This window comes from Lontra canadensis, unplaced genomic scaffold (genome assembly GCF_010015895.1).
Source record: "Lontra canadensis isolate GAN:19392208 unplaced genomic scaffold, GSC_riverotter_1.0 scaffold45, whole genome shotgun sequence".
Lineage (NCBI taxonomy): Eukaryota > Metazoa > Chordata > Mammalia > Carnivora > Mustelidae > Lontra > Lontra canadensis.
The window spans coordinates 306316-322697 of NW_022631039.1; the positions used below are offsets into that span (position 1 = coordinate 306316).

The 16382-nt window shown below is 45.8% G+C and overlaps 1 protein-coding gene across 1 annotated transcript in view; it reads left to right on the top strand.

Annotated features, from left to right (window-relative positions):
• NIPSNAP2 (nipsnap homolog 2) overlaps positions 1-11391 on the top strand; it is a 30222-nt gene extending 18831 nt beyond the window's left edge. Inside the window, exons 8-10 of the mRNA XM_032872348.1 lie at positions 4204-4298; positions 8738-8821; positions 10231-11391. Coding sequence (XP_032728239.1) covers positions 4204-4298; positions 8738-8821; positions 10231-10295 — 244 coding nt within the window. The 3' untranslated portion in view covers positions 10296-11391. The remainder of the gene's footprint in view (positions 1-4203; positions 4299-8737; positions 8822-10230) is intronic.
• Positions 11392-16382: the final 4991 nt, after the last annotated feature.

Consider the following 16382-nt stretch of genomic DNA (forward strand, 5'->3'; position numbering starts at 1 on the left):
ATCCAAGGATAATTCAAAATAAGGAAATTGGTAGATACAACACAGTCAAGTGTGTAATTGGTGTGTGGCCTCTGTACCCCAGCCCGTTGCCTCCATGCCTCTGTGAGAGCACTTGTCAGCCCAGGAGCTGCTCTGCTTTCCAGTCCCTGACACTGTCTACAAGGCCTGGCCCATCCTGGGCGGTTGGTAAACGTTTAACGGACAGCGGAAACTCGTGGTTGCACATGAACAAAAGGTCAATTGCCAAACCTGTGAACAACCTATGTGTCTGAGGGAAATGGATTATAGTAAATTCGTGTGGTAGAATCCTACACGGTGGTGAACGTGAAACAGATTGGCAGATGCAGTAATATTGAAAAGCCAAGTTGAGGAGAAAGAGCTAGTTAGAGAATATGTAGGTAAATTTTAAAATGATACAAGAGAGTGATATAAACGAGTTCTATGAAAAAGATATAATTACTGTTCATGGATACACACATATGAAGTAGAAATATAGAACCGTGGACAGGAAGACGGTGTTTGAAAGAGAGGTAACTGCTTCCAAAAAGTGGTGACTAGTCGGGGGGCGGGGAGAAGAATGCAAAGGGAGCTTCATCTGTTTCTGTGGTGGTCATTTCTGTTTGAAAAGATCTGAAATGTACGAAAATGTCAAGTATTGGTGTTTTAAAAATCTAGGTGGCCAGAGTGTTTTAATGGGCACAAATTAACAGTATAAAAATCATCTTAGTACATGTTCAGAGGGCATTTGGCCTCCCCCCAGGTACCCCCCAAGAAAACTTTATTTATGGATGCTGAAATTTGAATGTCATGATTTTCATGTGTCATGAAATATTATTCTTTTGATGAGATTTTTTTTTCAAGCATTTATAAAGGTAGAAATCAGGGGCACCTGGGTGGCTCAGTGGGTTAAGCCTCTGCATTCAGCTCGGGTCATGATCTCAGGGTTCTGGGATCGAGCCCCTTATCAGGCTCTCTGCTTAGCAGTGAGCCTGCTTCCCCCTCTCTCTCCCCCTCTCTGCCTGCCTCTCTGCCTACTTGAGATCTCTCTCTGTCAAATAAATAAATAAAATCTTAAAAAATAAAAAGGTAGAAACCATTCTTAGGTTCTGAGCCATGAAAACAAGCTACAGAAGGTGGGATTTAGGCTGAGGGTCTGTTTTGCCAGCCCTGACCTGACCTATAAAACTCTCCATTTCTTCCGTCTTTTTTTTTTTTTTTAAGATTTTATTTATTTACTTGAGAGAGAGACAGTGAGAGAGAGCATGAGTGGGGAGAATGTCAGAGGGAGAAGCAGACTCCCTGTAGAGCAGGGATCCCAATGCGGGACTTGATCCTGGGACTCCAGGATCATGACCTGAGCCTAAGGCAGTAGCTCAACCAACCAAGCCATCCAGGCGCCCCATTTCTTCCATCTTAACAGCAACGTTAAACTGGATGGTGGAACATAAGAAGCACGCTCAAGAGCATTATCACAAAACACCAACTTTTACCATCATTTTATATAGTTTTTTAAAATCCTATTGTGAGGAAAAAACAAATAGAATTATAATAATATAAAACCTCAGGAATTAAGAGGGATAGAAGAGTAGGTTATTGGCCATTAGTCAGACATTAACCCTTTGGCTTCCTTATCTTTAAAGGAGAACCTGTGACTTTTTACTTACTTTCAGCTTAGATGTGTTCTTTTTCAGCAATGAAATTTCTTGCTTTGAACTGTATAATTTCTAAGATCTCTTCTAGCTCCAAAAAACAGTTCTGGATTTTTTTTTAAGATTTTATTTTTAAGTAATCTCTATACCCAGCATGAGGCTTGAACCCACAACCCAGAGATCAAGAGTCATATGCTCTATAGCCTGAGCCAGCAGAGGCCCCTGCGATTCTTATTTCTAATAAATCTTTTCTTCTTGGGTCATCAAAGGCTACATAATGCAAGTTAGAAATTGTTTTAATTTGAAAACTAAGACATACAAGTTAACTGGATGCCACTACTAGAGGCACCGTAGGGAGGGGCCTTATAAACGTAATAATTTAGTTGCCTGCAGAATAGGATCATTCATTAGTCCTGTTTTTGCACATTACTAATTAAGACTTGCCCGCCGTGGACTTCACAAGAAGTGCTGAGATGATTCTTCAGTTAACTATTTATAAAGCCAGTTCAGCGTTCAATTTATATTTTGGCACATAGGTAACTATTTAAGATGGTGATCTCCTCTTCAGTACATGCTTCTGATTATTACCAGGCTAAGGCAAGTATGTTTTCTTTGCCTCCTGTAACTGAATTAGAAAAATTCATAATGGAATGAATAATGCTGAATATTTATCACGATCAATGAAAAGACAGTTCTTCCCTCTCTGAGCTAGAGTGCACTTTAAAGTGATTTGCTTAATTTCAGTAATTTACCAATCAGATTTATAATTATTATGAAGCTGTTGATCACTTAATTCTGAGTGTAAGGGTTAAAGAATTTAATATTATTTGGGGGTAGCCCATGGGGGCACTAGCAGGAGATCCCTCCTTCGCCACAGAAGAACCTGAAAGCGTGGGTCCCGCTCAGAGTGGAGTTCATGGGTATGAGAAAGGAGGTGCACAGATCAGTCTGGAGGATTCTGGCTGTATCACTCCTGCCCTGGTTGCCCTTGCTTGGATCTGTACCCCACCACTGTCTTGAGATGTTCTAATTCAGTTGCTGTGAAGTTTGCCTCCAGGACGAGAAAGTGCCGGTCAAGCCAACTGAAATCTCTTGTCCCTCAAGAGTTCTGTCTCACTGTAGATGTGAGTAGATTAGAATCCTTGTTCTTATGCCTCCAGTTCCTTTAAATTAATTAGAACGAATCCATCTTCTCAAGTCCTGCCAACTCTGGTACCTTGAGGTGACAGACTTCAGGCCCAAACCTGGGCAGTGTTGCTGTAAATATACCGAGTGGTCTGTGGTGTGGGGTCTCGGAGAAACCCCAGCTATTTTCCAGGTGACTTTTGTATATCACTTCGGGCCACTTCCTTCATTTTCAAGTTTGATTCCTGAAAACTGCTTTTGGAAAACATAATTTTTTAAAAAGATTTTATTTGAGAGAGAGAGCATGGATGCACACACTCGATCTAGGGGAGGGGCAGAGGGAGAGAGAGCAGCAGACTCCCAGCTGAGTGTGGAGCCTGATGAGGGACTTGATCCCAGGACCCTGAGTCCATATCAAGAGTGCGATGTTAACCGACTCAGCCACCCAGGTGCCCCTGTACATTTTTCTTAAAAACCATCTTAGGATTTCAGATGCATCACTACATAGATAAACAAAGTACTGTGCAAATATGAAAGAAGGTGTTTAAGGAGCTGGGTTTTGCAGTAGGAAATCTTAAAAAGGAATGCTGAAAACAAGAGCCAGTTTTTAGCCAACTTAATCACAATTCCATGTCATGCACATGGACACATGTATCTACATGTTCTTCCACACATAGGAATGCGATTTGGTAATTTTCCTGATGGTTTGTTCTGATTAAAAAAAAAGGCAGGGGGGTTTTGTTTCATTTTTTTATTGAAATATGGTCGACACACGTTAAAGTAGTTTCCGGCATACAACAGTGATTTGACAAGTCTGTACATTATGTTCTGCTTACCCCGAGCGTAGCTGCCATCTGTCACCATACGACAACGCTATGACAATACCACAAGGCAGCTTCCGTTTTGATAGTGATGCTGGATTGCCAGGAAGCTCCACGTTCATGGTTATTCAGTGTGTTTTCCAGAATTCCTGGTCTGCAGCTGCTTTGAAGGTGTGCGCCCTTCATCTCTGTCCTAAACCCCATTCTCCAGGCGCGGTCCCTGTCTCCCTAAGATACAGTAGCTTCGGCATCTTGAGTGTTCTAGCATCCACGTTTCCCTCGCTTTCTCTCAGCGTGTTCTTGGAGAAACAGTTCTTTCTAAGTTGGTGGGTCCTATGCTCGGCCAATTTTCTCGACTATTGTATTCTCAAGCGCTGATTTGAAGAGTCATTAATTACTGTCCACTTCTCCCCAAAATGACTGTTAAAGCTACAGAAAAGTACATTTGCACTTAGATATGTTATCCACATTAAAATAATTTTCAGTTGCATTTGATAGCTAAAAAACACTTAGTCTTCATATGGTACCACTTGCTGTGAGGGTGGAGAGAATCGGGTACTTCCAGCTTACCCAGCTCAGCACCTGAACGTTGTCATTTTTCCTCACAGGGCTCGTGCGATTCGCTTCAGACAGGACGGTAGTGAAGCGGTGGGAGGATTCTTCTCTCAGATTGGGCAGCTATACATGGTCCATCATCTTTGGGGTACGTAACTTTTTCCTTCATTTTTGTGTTACTAGGATTTCAGAGTTCATTACCAAATAAACTATACCAGGCAACACAGCACATCTCCCATCAGTAACTTTAAACACTGCAGCAAACTGAAACACAGGAAGTTAAGTGCTGGGCTGTCTAGAAGGAAAGAGGTCATCAGTGAAAGGCCTGTAGACTCGGGGTGCATTAGAGGCTGACATGAGAGTGGGGATAATGGTGAGAGGAGCAAGAGAAGTGAGAGGCCGTGGGAGAGGGAAGATGATAAAGCTGCCGTCCCTTTCTAGACACTTCCGTGGCTCCTCACAGATTATCCCACATTCGATCCAGAGAGGCAGGTCCCCACGCGCTCGCTCACCGCCTGCCTTGTGTCTGAGACTGCCGTTCTGGAGGCGCTTCTCCTGTCACCTTTTCTGTCCCTGCTCACTTTGGTCTGGCATTATCTTTGGTATCTCTCAGGGCCTGACTCAGATGTGCCCCCTCGCCCCCCAGTGAATGTCACTCTCCTCCTGAGCCCCCAGAGCCCGATACCATGTAGGTCGTCATTTGTGGCTATGTGTGCCTGTCCCCCTGATAGAACAGGAGCCAGGTCTGAGTAATAGCTTGGTACATTCGGGGCACATGTGTGTAAGTTTATTAGAGTTAAAACGCCTAGGTGGTTTATAAGTTAACCATCGGACTCTTGATCTCATCTCAGGTCTTAATCTCAGGATGTGAGCTCAAGCCCTCCAAGGGCTGCACACTGGGTGTGGAGCCCCCTTTTAAAAGAAATGAAAAGCATAACTCGTTTCTGGACCATATTCATTAACTGAGGTATTTGACCTGTCGGGTCCCACCAAGGGTGGCACCCTGTCTGCCTGCTGTGTCCGTATGGCAGACGTACAGAGACTGGTGACTGGTCTCAGGAGGGAAAAGCCAACATGAGGGACATGCCATGAGGCCGTGTCTGTGATTGGTGATGTCGGGGTTTATATTCGGGGCACTCCCAGCACTGAGGGGACATAGACTTACGTGTATTTGGGGGCATCAGTAGAAGGTGAGTAGGAGCTAGACTTCAGGACCTGAAGGAGTTGGCAGGTAAAGGCAAGAAGGAGGGGTCAGAACAGTGTTGGGAAAACAGGAGATTATGAAAAGTGGTCAGAAAATGAAATAGCGCAGACTGGCTGTATGGTCGGAGAGCTGTGGGGGGACCTAAGTCTGAATGGGAATGCCGTCCCCCCAGGTCTTCAGGGTCTGGGGAGGAGAACCCCATCCTCACCCCCACCCATCACTACTTCGACCAGAGCTTAGCTCAGCCACACACACTGGGCTTTCCTGGCGGGTGAGCGAGTGAAAACACTGCACATGGGGTGCCTGGAGGCACCGTTGGTTGAGAGTCCGTCTCTCAGTTTGGGCTCAGGTTTTGATCTCGGGGTTGTGAGATCGAACCCCAGACCGGCTCCAGACTCAGCAGGGAGTCCGCCTGAGATTCTCTTCCCCTCCTGCTCTGCCCTTCCCCCGACTTGTGCCCTCACTCGCTCGCTCTCCTTCTCTCTCTCTCAAAAGTAAATAAATGAATAACATCTTTTAAAAAGAAAGAAAAGAAAAGAAATGGAAACCCTGCAGCAAATAATAAATGCCACAGTCGTAGAGGCACGTGCCGCCCTGTCCTGGGGCTTCATTTTCCAGCCAGCTGGGACAGGACTCCATAGATACCAGAGTGTTCAAATGCGATAGACTTGGAAACAAATCTTTAATACCTGCCTTTAGAGATTATGCTAAACATAATTTAACCTTTATGGGTTTGAGATACGGGTGAAGTCATTCTTATTATTTCTTTTTTTTTTTTTAAAGATTTTATTTATTTGACAGAGAGAGATAACAAGTAGGCAGAGAGGCAGGCAGAGAGAGAGGGGGAAGCAGGCTCCCCACTGAGCAGAGAGCCCGACGCGGGGCTCGATCCCAGCACCCTAGGATCATGACCTGAGCCGAAGGCAGAGGCTTTAACCCACTGAGTCCCTATTATTATTCTTTTTTTAAAACAGTACGTGGTATGTCTCAAGGAAATAAACTGAAAAGTCAGCCCTGTTGCGCTCACTCACTCACCCCTCGGGCTTGGCACCCACACCCTGTCCTAGACATCCTCTGTTCGCAAGCACAGGGACTCCACTCAGGTCAGGGTTACGATCTGTCTGGATGGGAATTCCCAGGCGAAGGAGTAGACAGGCAGGCACCAGGGTGTCACAGACCCTTAACTCTGTCCCACGGGAAGGAGCTTGAGGTTTCACAGAGCAGCACAAGAGGAGGAATCCACAAGGTCCGCCACGATGCGCAGACGCGGAAGCTAGGAACAGTGTGGTGCTCTGGCTTTGGAAAGTGGCCAGATGGCAGCTCATGTCTTTTCTTAGGCAGTCCCTTTCTCTGCCTGCCTTTTTGTCCCCAGTTAGTGTGCCAAACATCCACTGCCTGCTCCCTACTTTATCAGAGAAAGTACGGAGATATGCAGAATTGAATTCTCAGTTGCCTGCCTCCAAAACCTTGCCCTCCCTGTGCCACACTTCTTAGAAAACCACACTGACCCAGCCCCTCCAGCATCATTCTCTCATCCTTACAGCCACGCGCCACAGCCAGGTATCTGTGACTCACAGATAAGTAAATCAGCAGCCGTTGAGTCACTGCAGCAGGCCCAGACTTGAGTACGTCTGACTCCAAAGCAGATCTCTCCACAGCACCGCAGCTCTTCCTCTGACCTGCATGCTCGATGCCGTTCCTCCCTCACCTCAGCGCCTCACTGCACCCCTTTGCTCACCACCACCCCATCTAAGGGCTCCCTCCCTCAGCAATACATCCATGCTCAAGGGCCTCCCACCTTCAAAAGCCTCCCCAACAAAAAAACAGTAATAAAATAAAAGCCTCCCCAAATCCAAGTGTGGATAGACTGATGACCAGATAAACAAAATGTGGTATGTACGTATTTATCCGCCTGGAGGGGGCGAAATGCCAGTCCATACTGCGACACAGATAACCCTTGAAAACATTAAATTCCCTTATACAAGGTGTCTAGAAGAGGCAGATTCATAAGGGACAGTGCAGAGTAGAGGTTACCAGGGCTTGGGGGTTAGGAAGAATGGGGAGCTAGTGTTCAGTGGGTACAGTTTTAATTTGCGATGGTGAAAAGTTTTAGAGATGGATAGTAATGAAAGGGGGATAGTTGTGAATGTATTTAACACCACTGAATTGTACATTTTAAAATAGTTAAAAGTTAATTTTGCTGGGCGCCTGGGTGGCTCAGTTGGTTAAGCTTTGCTCAGGTCATGATCACAGGGTCCTAGGGTAGAGCCCCACATCGGGCTCCCCACTCAGCAGGGAGCCTGCTTGTCCCTCTACCCTTGCCCCTCCCCACCTCATGCTCACTCTCTCCCTCTCAAATAAATAAATCTTTTTAAATAAAAGTTAATTTTGCTGTGCATATTTTACCATAATAAAACATTTTAATTAAGAAAATTAAAAATTTGAAATGAAAAAATAAGAACACAGCCGTCCCCAACCTGTGTCCTCTGCAAGGGGAGTGACCACTCAGTGCACTGGCCGTGCACCTGACCTCAGTTGGAATATACTGCTTGTCACGTTAATGCTGTTTTGCTCTGGGTGGTGAAAGGTACAAGATTTGTTTTCCTTCTGTTTTTCAGCATCTTCAAAATTGCTTGTAATAAATGTATACTCTATTACTAGTTGAAGGAAATTTTATCTTAGATGGTTAAACTCCTAATGCCTCACCAGGTATTTCCCTGGTGAGTGGTTGGAAGGAGATTGCCTAGCCCGGGAATCAGAAATCAAGGCATCCGGATGAGATCCCTGAATTGTACCACGTGACACCAAAGACCTGATGCCTTTGACACTCTTCTCTCCACCTGGAGGAGCTTTCTTTTCTGTTCCTGTCCATGACATTCTTTTCAACCTTCAAAGCGCACCTGGCCAAATCACACCTCCCACAGCTCTCTCCTCTCCTCCCCACTCTGTTCTCAAGGAGGCCACCGTGTTCTTTGCCTTTACTAGTCTTTTTGCCCTCCCGTGCAGTGAACACAGTCTGTCACCCACATCGTTGTAGTGCTTTGGAAATGTTGAGCAAAATTGAACTGAATATTATTTATCTGTAGTTTGACAGTTTCTGATTATGAATTTAACATGTTATTGAAGAAATTCACTTGGTTTGAAAGATAGGTCTTGGATTGACTAGACTGTCAAACTTAGAGAGCTATTTTACTTCTCACAAGGCCTAAATACTTTTGCTCAGAGTAACCAGCTTATAGTGATCTCAGCTTAGTGTTAAATCCCCTAAGTGGTCTCTTTGAGAAAACTAGCCGAGCAGCTGACCCAGTACTTGACGGACATACTAGTGGAACACAGGACATTTTCTTTGGTTTAAGCCTTGCTTCTGTGTGGTTCTTTTTCAGCTTACAAGGATCTTCAGACCAGGGAAGATATACGGAATGCAGCGTGGCATAAACATGGCTGGGAAGAATTGGTATATTATACAGGTAATATTTTCATAAATATAAAACTTGCCGTTCTTCTCATCTTAACTGTTTTATGTTCTTTCCCTCCAAGGCTAATATGTACTTTTTTTTTTAATAGTATATTGCTCTAGGACGGTGACTCATAAGGTTGGGGGGAATGGAGAATAGTCAGATTTTTCTTTAATAGTTACATGCCTTGTTTTCAATAAGGAACTTTCATTCTTTCAAGTATGTGTGGGGGACGCCTGGCGGGCTCGGTCATTGGAATATGTGACTCTTGATCTCATAATGTTGTGAGTTCAAGCCCCACTTTGGGTGTAGATATTATTTAAAAATAAAATCTTAGGGGCGCCTGGGTGGCTCAGTGGGTTAAAGCCTTTGCCTTCGGCTCAGGTCATGATCCCAGGGTCCTGGGATCAAGCCCTGCATCCGGCTCTCTGCTCTGTGGGAAGCCTGCTTCCTCCTCTCTCTCTCTCTGCCTGCCTCTCTGCCTACTTGTGTCTCTGTCTGTCAAATAAATAAATAAAATCTTTAAAAAAAATAAAATAAAATCTTAAAAAAAAGCAAGTATTGTCTGGTACAGTTTTCAGATCCTTGTATGTTGTAAATTTTACATCATTCCCTTTTTTTTGTACTTTTCAATATTCTCTGAATATTTATTACATAATATTCTTCTGGGCTTTCCCTTTCTCATCAAAGTTATCTATTCCCAAAAACATTATAATTTAGTACAGCAATTAAAAGTAATTTTGGAAATTAATTTGGCACTTTGCATGGATAGCCACATACATATATACTATGAAATCCTGGTGGCTTGATTTTTTATAAGAACAGTTGGGCTGAATACAACCCAGTAACGTGGACACAGGTTGTAAGTACCAGTCTTGTTGCATGTCAGGTACATTTAAGTCCATATACTACTAAGAAAATCAAAGAGTAATTTGTTCTAGAAAATAAGTGTTATCTTGTCTTTTGGTTCAAAACATCATGTAATTGTATGTGGATGATTTGCTTATTTTTAAACGTTCATTAGTTCCAAGAGGCGTAGTTTACTCAGCAGTGGGTTTCAGTGCTGTCTGTAGTTACATGCAGTATTACTTGGTTTTATATAACTTTATTTTAGCTCAGAGTTCTCAGCCTTTTGAGAAAGCATCACTTTTCTTACAACAGGGACATTCCTAAGTTCCTACAAATGAAACAGATCTCCAAACAGAATCTGCTTTAATTTTAAAAACATCTCCTGTTTGTTTAAAAACATCTACCATTAACCTATGTATTTCTCTCCCTGAGATCAGTCCTTTGTTTTCCAGTCTGTTCTGATTCCAAGCAGCATGTCTTCTGAACATTCTCTGCAACCTGTTTGTTACTGTACATTTACCATAATCTGTTTAGAAAAGAACAAGCGTAATAATCTTGATCCTTGTTTTCAGTCCCACTTATTCAGGAAATGGAATCCAGAATCATGATCCCACTGAAGACCTCACCCCTCCAGTAAACAGATTTTAGACGTGCCTACATAAATTTATGTGACAAGTATTTGTCATAAATTAATTTTAATTGTATATCAAGTGAAAAAACACTGAAATGTAAACTGCTGTAATATAGCTTATGAGAGACCTCTTTTCTTTAAAATTTACATAATCACAAGAAAGGAAACTATTACATTTTGACTGCAACAGTGGAAGCATCCCTATGTTTGTCGAATACACCTTATACTTCTAGCCACCCCTCTCCACCCTCTGGGAAAAGAGGGCCCAAATTAAAATTTGAATCCTCTCCAAATAGGAACATAACCATGAAAAAAAAAGGTAGCAACCTCTTTATTAAAAGCAAATGTTTTATAATTACAGATTTTTTTAGACAAATTTCTTGTATCAGGAAGAAATATAAATTTTGTCATGTTACTCCAACAGTTTTTCTGAGCCTCAGACTCGGAACAAATTAAGAGCATACCCAATACCTGAAAATGTTTTAATTCACTCTCCTTTTTAATCAGTTGGTGTAGTAAACGACATGTCATTACTAAGGTGGTAGTGGTTGCTAAGGTACATTTATTTAATCAGTAATTCAGTCTTCACAGAGTGTATTGTGATAGCTCTGTGTGAGAGGAAAATAATGGCTTGAACCTGTGTATCATATGTGATTTTTGAAATGAACATCTTGAAAAGCACTAATTTTTATTGGTAATATTTTTCTATAATAAAATGAGTAGCACTAGGAAAAGAGGTTTTATTTTGTAAACAATCATTTGTGACCTCAGACGTTCTGTAGTTAATATTTTAGTAAGCTCACAGCAGATACTTCCAAGATCACGTATGAGGGGTGGTGCATGTTGAGATTCAAGTTGGAATAAAGTGCGTATTTTGTCGAGCTCTGTTTGATTTAGTTTTTCAATATAGTGTGCCTGTTTTGTGACTGTAATCATGTGAAAGTCCCGTTGAAGTGAAAAATTATGTCTGACCCCCAAATTAAAGAATTTATGTATAAAATAAAGTGTGAATAAATCTCATAGCAAATGTCAAACTTTTACATGTGAATGGTTTTCTCCAAGAACCTACAAAAATCAATAAAATCCTCTTGATTTTCACATATTACTTGTTTGCAATCTTTTTGTATGAACTTGTGCTGAAAATGACCTTGTCCCTCTTGAAATACAGCTTGTCCCTGTTGAGTGGGCACATGTTGAGTTTATGGAGCAAAATACTGAATAAGCTCCTCGACTTCTCCCTAGCCACTTAGCCAAGTGTTCGAGGACCGGGTGTTGGTGTACCAGGGCGCGGTGTCTGGGGGACGGGGGCAGCTGGCAGAAGAACAGGCGCTTTTCCTTGATGAGGCACTTACCGTCTTCGGTGTTCAGCTCCCTGAATCCATAAAATGGGGAGGTGGAATTCCGTGGCATTTAACGGCTCTTCCGCTCTGAATTTTTTAACTTCTTAGTGCCACGGGGAGCAGGAGGGAGGAGAGGGGATGGGGAGCTTCAGCACAGAAGACCTGCATCTTAGCAGTTCTACTGATTGGATGCTCAGAGCATGTTTATAGGATGTGAATCAAAGAATTACTTATATGAAACTGCTTTCTAAACTATATAAAGAGAAAGGATAGAATTAGTATTACTGGTGAATTATCTTTACCGGTGATCTAGCTATTCAGAACTGGGAAAAAATTGTGAGGAATGGAGGGAATTTTTACTTACAAACTGTATGGACTTGAAGTGAACCCTGCAGAGATCTGGAATTTCCTATCATTCGCTGGGGTGTTGGGTTCTCCAGAGAAACAGAACCAATAGAATACCTAAATAAGGTACACTTAAGAAGAGGCAGGAATTGGTTCGTGGTTATGGAGGTCAGGAAGTCCCAGAACCTGCCATCTGCCAGTTAGAGAACCAAGAAAACCAATGGTATAATTCTGTCCCAAGTACAAAGGCCTGAGAATCAGGAGAGCTGATGGCTTAACTCCCAGTCCAAGCTCGGAGGCCCAAGAACCAAGATCTCCAGAGAGACCTTCTGAGAGCAGAAGATGAACCTCCCAGCTCCAGCAGAGCATACCTTTGCCCTTCCTTTGCCTTGTTCCGTTTGGGCCGCCAAAGGATCAGATGATGCCCCCCTACATTGAAGAGGATGGCTGTTTACTCATCCTGAAGAATCAAATGCTGACCTTCCAGGAACACCCCACACAGGCAGGCACACCCAGAGATGTTTTAGCAGCTACCTGGACATCCCTCGGGCAGTCGAGTTGACCTATAAAATTAGCTACCACAACTGAGCTCAGTTGGTGGACGAGCTGGATGAGGCTCCCTAAATTGCGTCATCACCCAACTCCCCATCCACAGGCCATTCAGTCTGCTGAGCACCGTGATGCCCAGATGCCAAACAGAATATGCAAGAATGATGTTTTCTTTTAGAAACTTTGATTTTCTCCTTTAGTTTTGCTTTCTTAAAGGAGCTTTCTGTCCAGAAAGCATGGAGGAATGAACCGAATGTAAAATGGAGCTCTTTCAGAATCTACCCTACGCTAGGAAGAGGAATTTCTGTCCTAATTAAGTCCTAGGGTTTCCCAAAGCAGCCTGCCTCACGCTAGGCTTTAGTCGTCATTCAACAAATACCGGGTTTCTGTTATGTGCCAAGCATCAGACCAGGGAATAACATCATGAACAAAACATAATCCCTACCATTGTGAAGCTTACAGTGCAGTGAGAAGAGACCGGCAATTAAAATATAAGATACTGCAAGTTATCTTTCCCTCCCTTCCCCTGTGATCCTGTCTTGTTTCTCAAATACCTCGTATCCGTGAGATCATATGACAAACAAGATGAAGCCAGAGAGGGAGAGAAACCATAAGAGACTCTTAATCTCAGGAAACAAACTGAGGGTTGCCAGAGGGGAGGGGGTGGGAGGGATAGGGTGGCTGGGGGATGGACATGGGGGAGGGTATGTGCTATGGTGAAAGCTGACAAATCATGGACCTGTACCCCTGGAGCAAATAATACATTATATGTTACTGGAAAAAATTACTGTAAGTTACATGATATGGGAGAAGTTGATACATGCTGTAGTGGGGCGAGGTAGAACAGGGTAATGGAGATCAGGAATCTAAGGGTGGGCTGGGAGAGGCAGTACCCAGCATTGTCAGAGTTGGCCTCACGGAAGAGATCTATGCAAAAACTTGAAGGAGGTGACAGTGTTGGCAAGTGTTTAGAAGGGAATCCCACCATGCTGGGGGAATGGCTACAGCAGAGGCCCTGAGTCAGGGTCATTCCTGCATGCACCAGAGGGGTGGAGACCACTGGCTGAAACAGGAGAGAGGGAGGACTTGATGGAAGAAGGCAGAGGTCATGGGGTTGGATCAGTAGAGTGTTGAGAGCCACTGGAAGGACCTTGACTTTTACTTTGAGAAGAGATCCACTGGAAGGTACTGAGCAGAGGAAGGACAGATCTGACTTACATTTTAAATGGTGGCTTGGACTAGTAGGGTAGCAGTAGAAGTAGGCAGAATGGTGAAATTCTGAATATGTCTTGATGGCTGAGCCAAGATGATTTGAATGAAAGTATGAATGAAAGAAAAAATCAAGTGAATGAAGTCTTGGCCTCCACAACTAGGGACGGGGAAGGCTGTCGGTGGCATGGTACAGCAGATCTGGGGAAGTGAAGATCAGGAGCTGTTTGGCTCATACAGAGTTTGAGCTGGTCTATGCGGGTACAAGGTGGAGATATCAGGTAGGCGCGTGTGAATTCTGCAATTCAGGAGAGCAGACTCGCCTGGAGACAGGCATGTGTGAACTCTGCATACTGAACTAGAAGTCTTATGGGGAGTGAGTGTACACAGAGAAGAGGGCCAGGGTAAGGAGGAACCAGGAAGAGGGTGAAAAACCATCAGGGAAACAGGAAGAAACTGAAGGAAGTGGGATGTCATGAAAGCTAAGTGAACAACGTCCATCAAGGATGCGATCACTGATCTCAAATGCCGCTTCGAGGCGGGGTTAGACGAGGTCTGAAAACGGAGCACTCACTAAGTAGTATGGCAGTCACCTGGTGACTTTTAAGAACATCCTCTCATTAAACTAATTCCAAATAATCACTTCATTTTACCAACTCCTGCCCAATTTGCCAACTCCTTTTATAAAATGCCCACCAAAGAGCAAATTATATTATTTTGTCCTACTATAAATTTTCATTAGGAATATTCAAAACTTCCAAACTCGTTTTCCATCCGTTGGGTGTAAGTCTGGCGAATCTTACTTCCCCAAGCCCACTCATTTTTAATTCTCATTCATGTGATATCATCCCTACTCCTTTTTAAAAGCCCTCTAGGACCCACACTTTGCTCTCCTAAAACCAACAATTGACAGAACCTACTTCTTTCCCCCTTATTCCCATGGCTGCCTGTGAAAGAGCCTTTTCTTCAGTTCTGCGTTATATTTACTAAATTGATACCTTCACTTTCTGGCTGGGACACAGTAGATGTTAATAATGTGCTTGATGAATGGAGAGAAAGAAGGGAGGGGGAAGTAAGTGGAGAAAGGGAGAAAGGGAAGCTAGGAAAAGAGAAAGGATGGAGACTGTCGGTTCCAGGTGGAAAATACACGAGGCTCTCGGAAGGCAGGGCAGTGTCTTCATGCATACTATTTTTGAGGCAAATTCTAGCAATCCTTGGAAGTTATGATATGCCTAGGTCAAGTCAGTAAAAACCATTCAAAAGGAAAATCATAAACATACATCAAATAAGTTCAGAGGTGGAAACTGGTCAGCAAAGTCCTGAATGGTCCTCTATTTAGTGCTGAAAGCAGTACTTTCTGCAGAGGTCGTGACCACTGGAAAGGACACCACCCGCACATTTTGCGCAACAGGCTTCCGGCCTGGGGAGTAAAAGCTCCTCCGCCGCAGGACACGCCTTAAGACGGAGCTCCGAGGGCAAGCGTCGGCTTAGGGCGTCCCCGGCCCAGCGCCCGGTGAACCCTCCGGTGGGGGAGTCGCCGGCTCCGCACGTGACCTCCGCCGGCGGGGACCCCGCGCGCGCGGCCCTTGCCGGGAAGAGGTGAGCCGTGTGCGCGCCGCGGGCCCCGGGCCGGGAGAGCCACGCGAGCGCCGCGGAGAGCAGCTCGCGGCCGGCCGGCCGCGGAGGGGCCGTTGGTCAGGCCGCGGCCCGCGCTTCCCGTGCGGACCCTGACGAGTCGGAGGGTCTCAGAAGCAGGAGCCACGGTGCTCGCGCCACCCCGCGAGTCTCCGGAGCCCTCTCGAACCTCCCGCGCTCCTGCGCCGCGTCCCGAGCGCTCGGCCCGGCGCCTGGGAGCGGCAGCGGGGGCCCCGCAGCGTCGCGGAGAAACCGCCGTCCCGGGAGAAGCGGGAGGAAGCCCGCGGCGGGCCCGAGAGGGGGCGGCGGTGGGAGGGAAACGCCCGCTGCTCGCGCTCGCGTACTTCTCGGCGCGGGGAAGCCCTGAGGGACTGTTTCCATTTCATACACGAAAAACCAGTTATTCCATGACCCCGATTCGCGCCTTCCTGTCTACACAGCAGAGCGCGTCATCAGCACGAAACGTGACGTCACACAGGCAGGAAGCTACGTCACAACCAACACCGTCCGCCTCCCGGGCTCCTAGGACCGCGCGCAGCTCCCGGCGCGGCCGGGGTCCCCGGAGCGGGGCAGACAGCGCGGCGCGGGCTGCTGCGGCCCCGCGGCGGCTGAGGGCCGGGGCCGGGGCCTCGTGCAACGGGCAGAGGCGGTTCCACGCGGGCACGCGGTTCCTGAGCCCATCGGACGCCTCTGCGCCAAACCCTGGGCGCCCTCCCGCTCAGGCCCCTGCCCCGCAGAAGGCGGGCCCCGGCGGTGCGGCAGTCGGAAGCGTCCGGGCCCGAGCTCGGGGTTCCCCGCCCGCCCGCAGCCGGGGGCCAGTGCTCCTGCAGCGCGGGTAGCGAGTAGACGCGCTCTGCAGCACCCCGCCCCGCCCCCCCCCCCCTGCCCCCCCCCCCCCCCCCCGACCCCCCCCCCCCCAGAGCCGCCGCACAGCTCCGGGGCTAGCTGCCAGCGAGTCTCCACGCCCAACGGCCGCCTCGCTGTTTGCGGGTCTCGTCTAAACTCGCCAAACCTG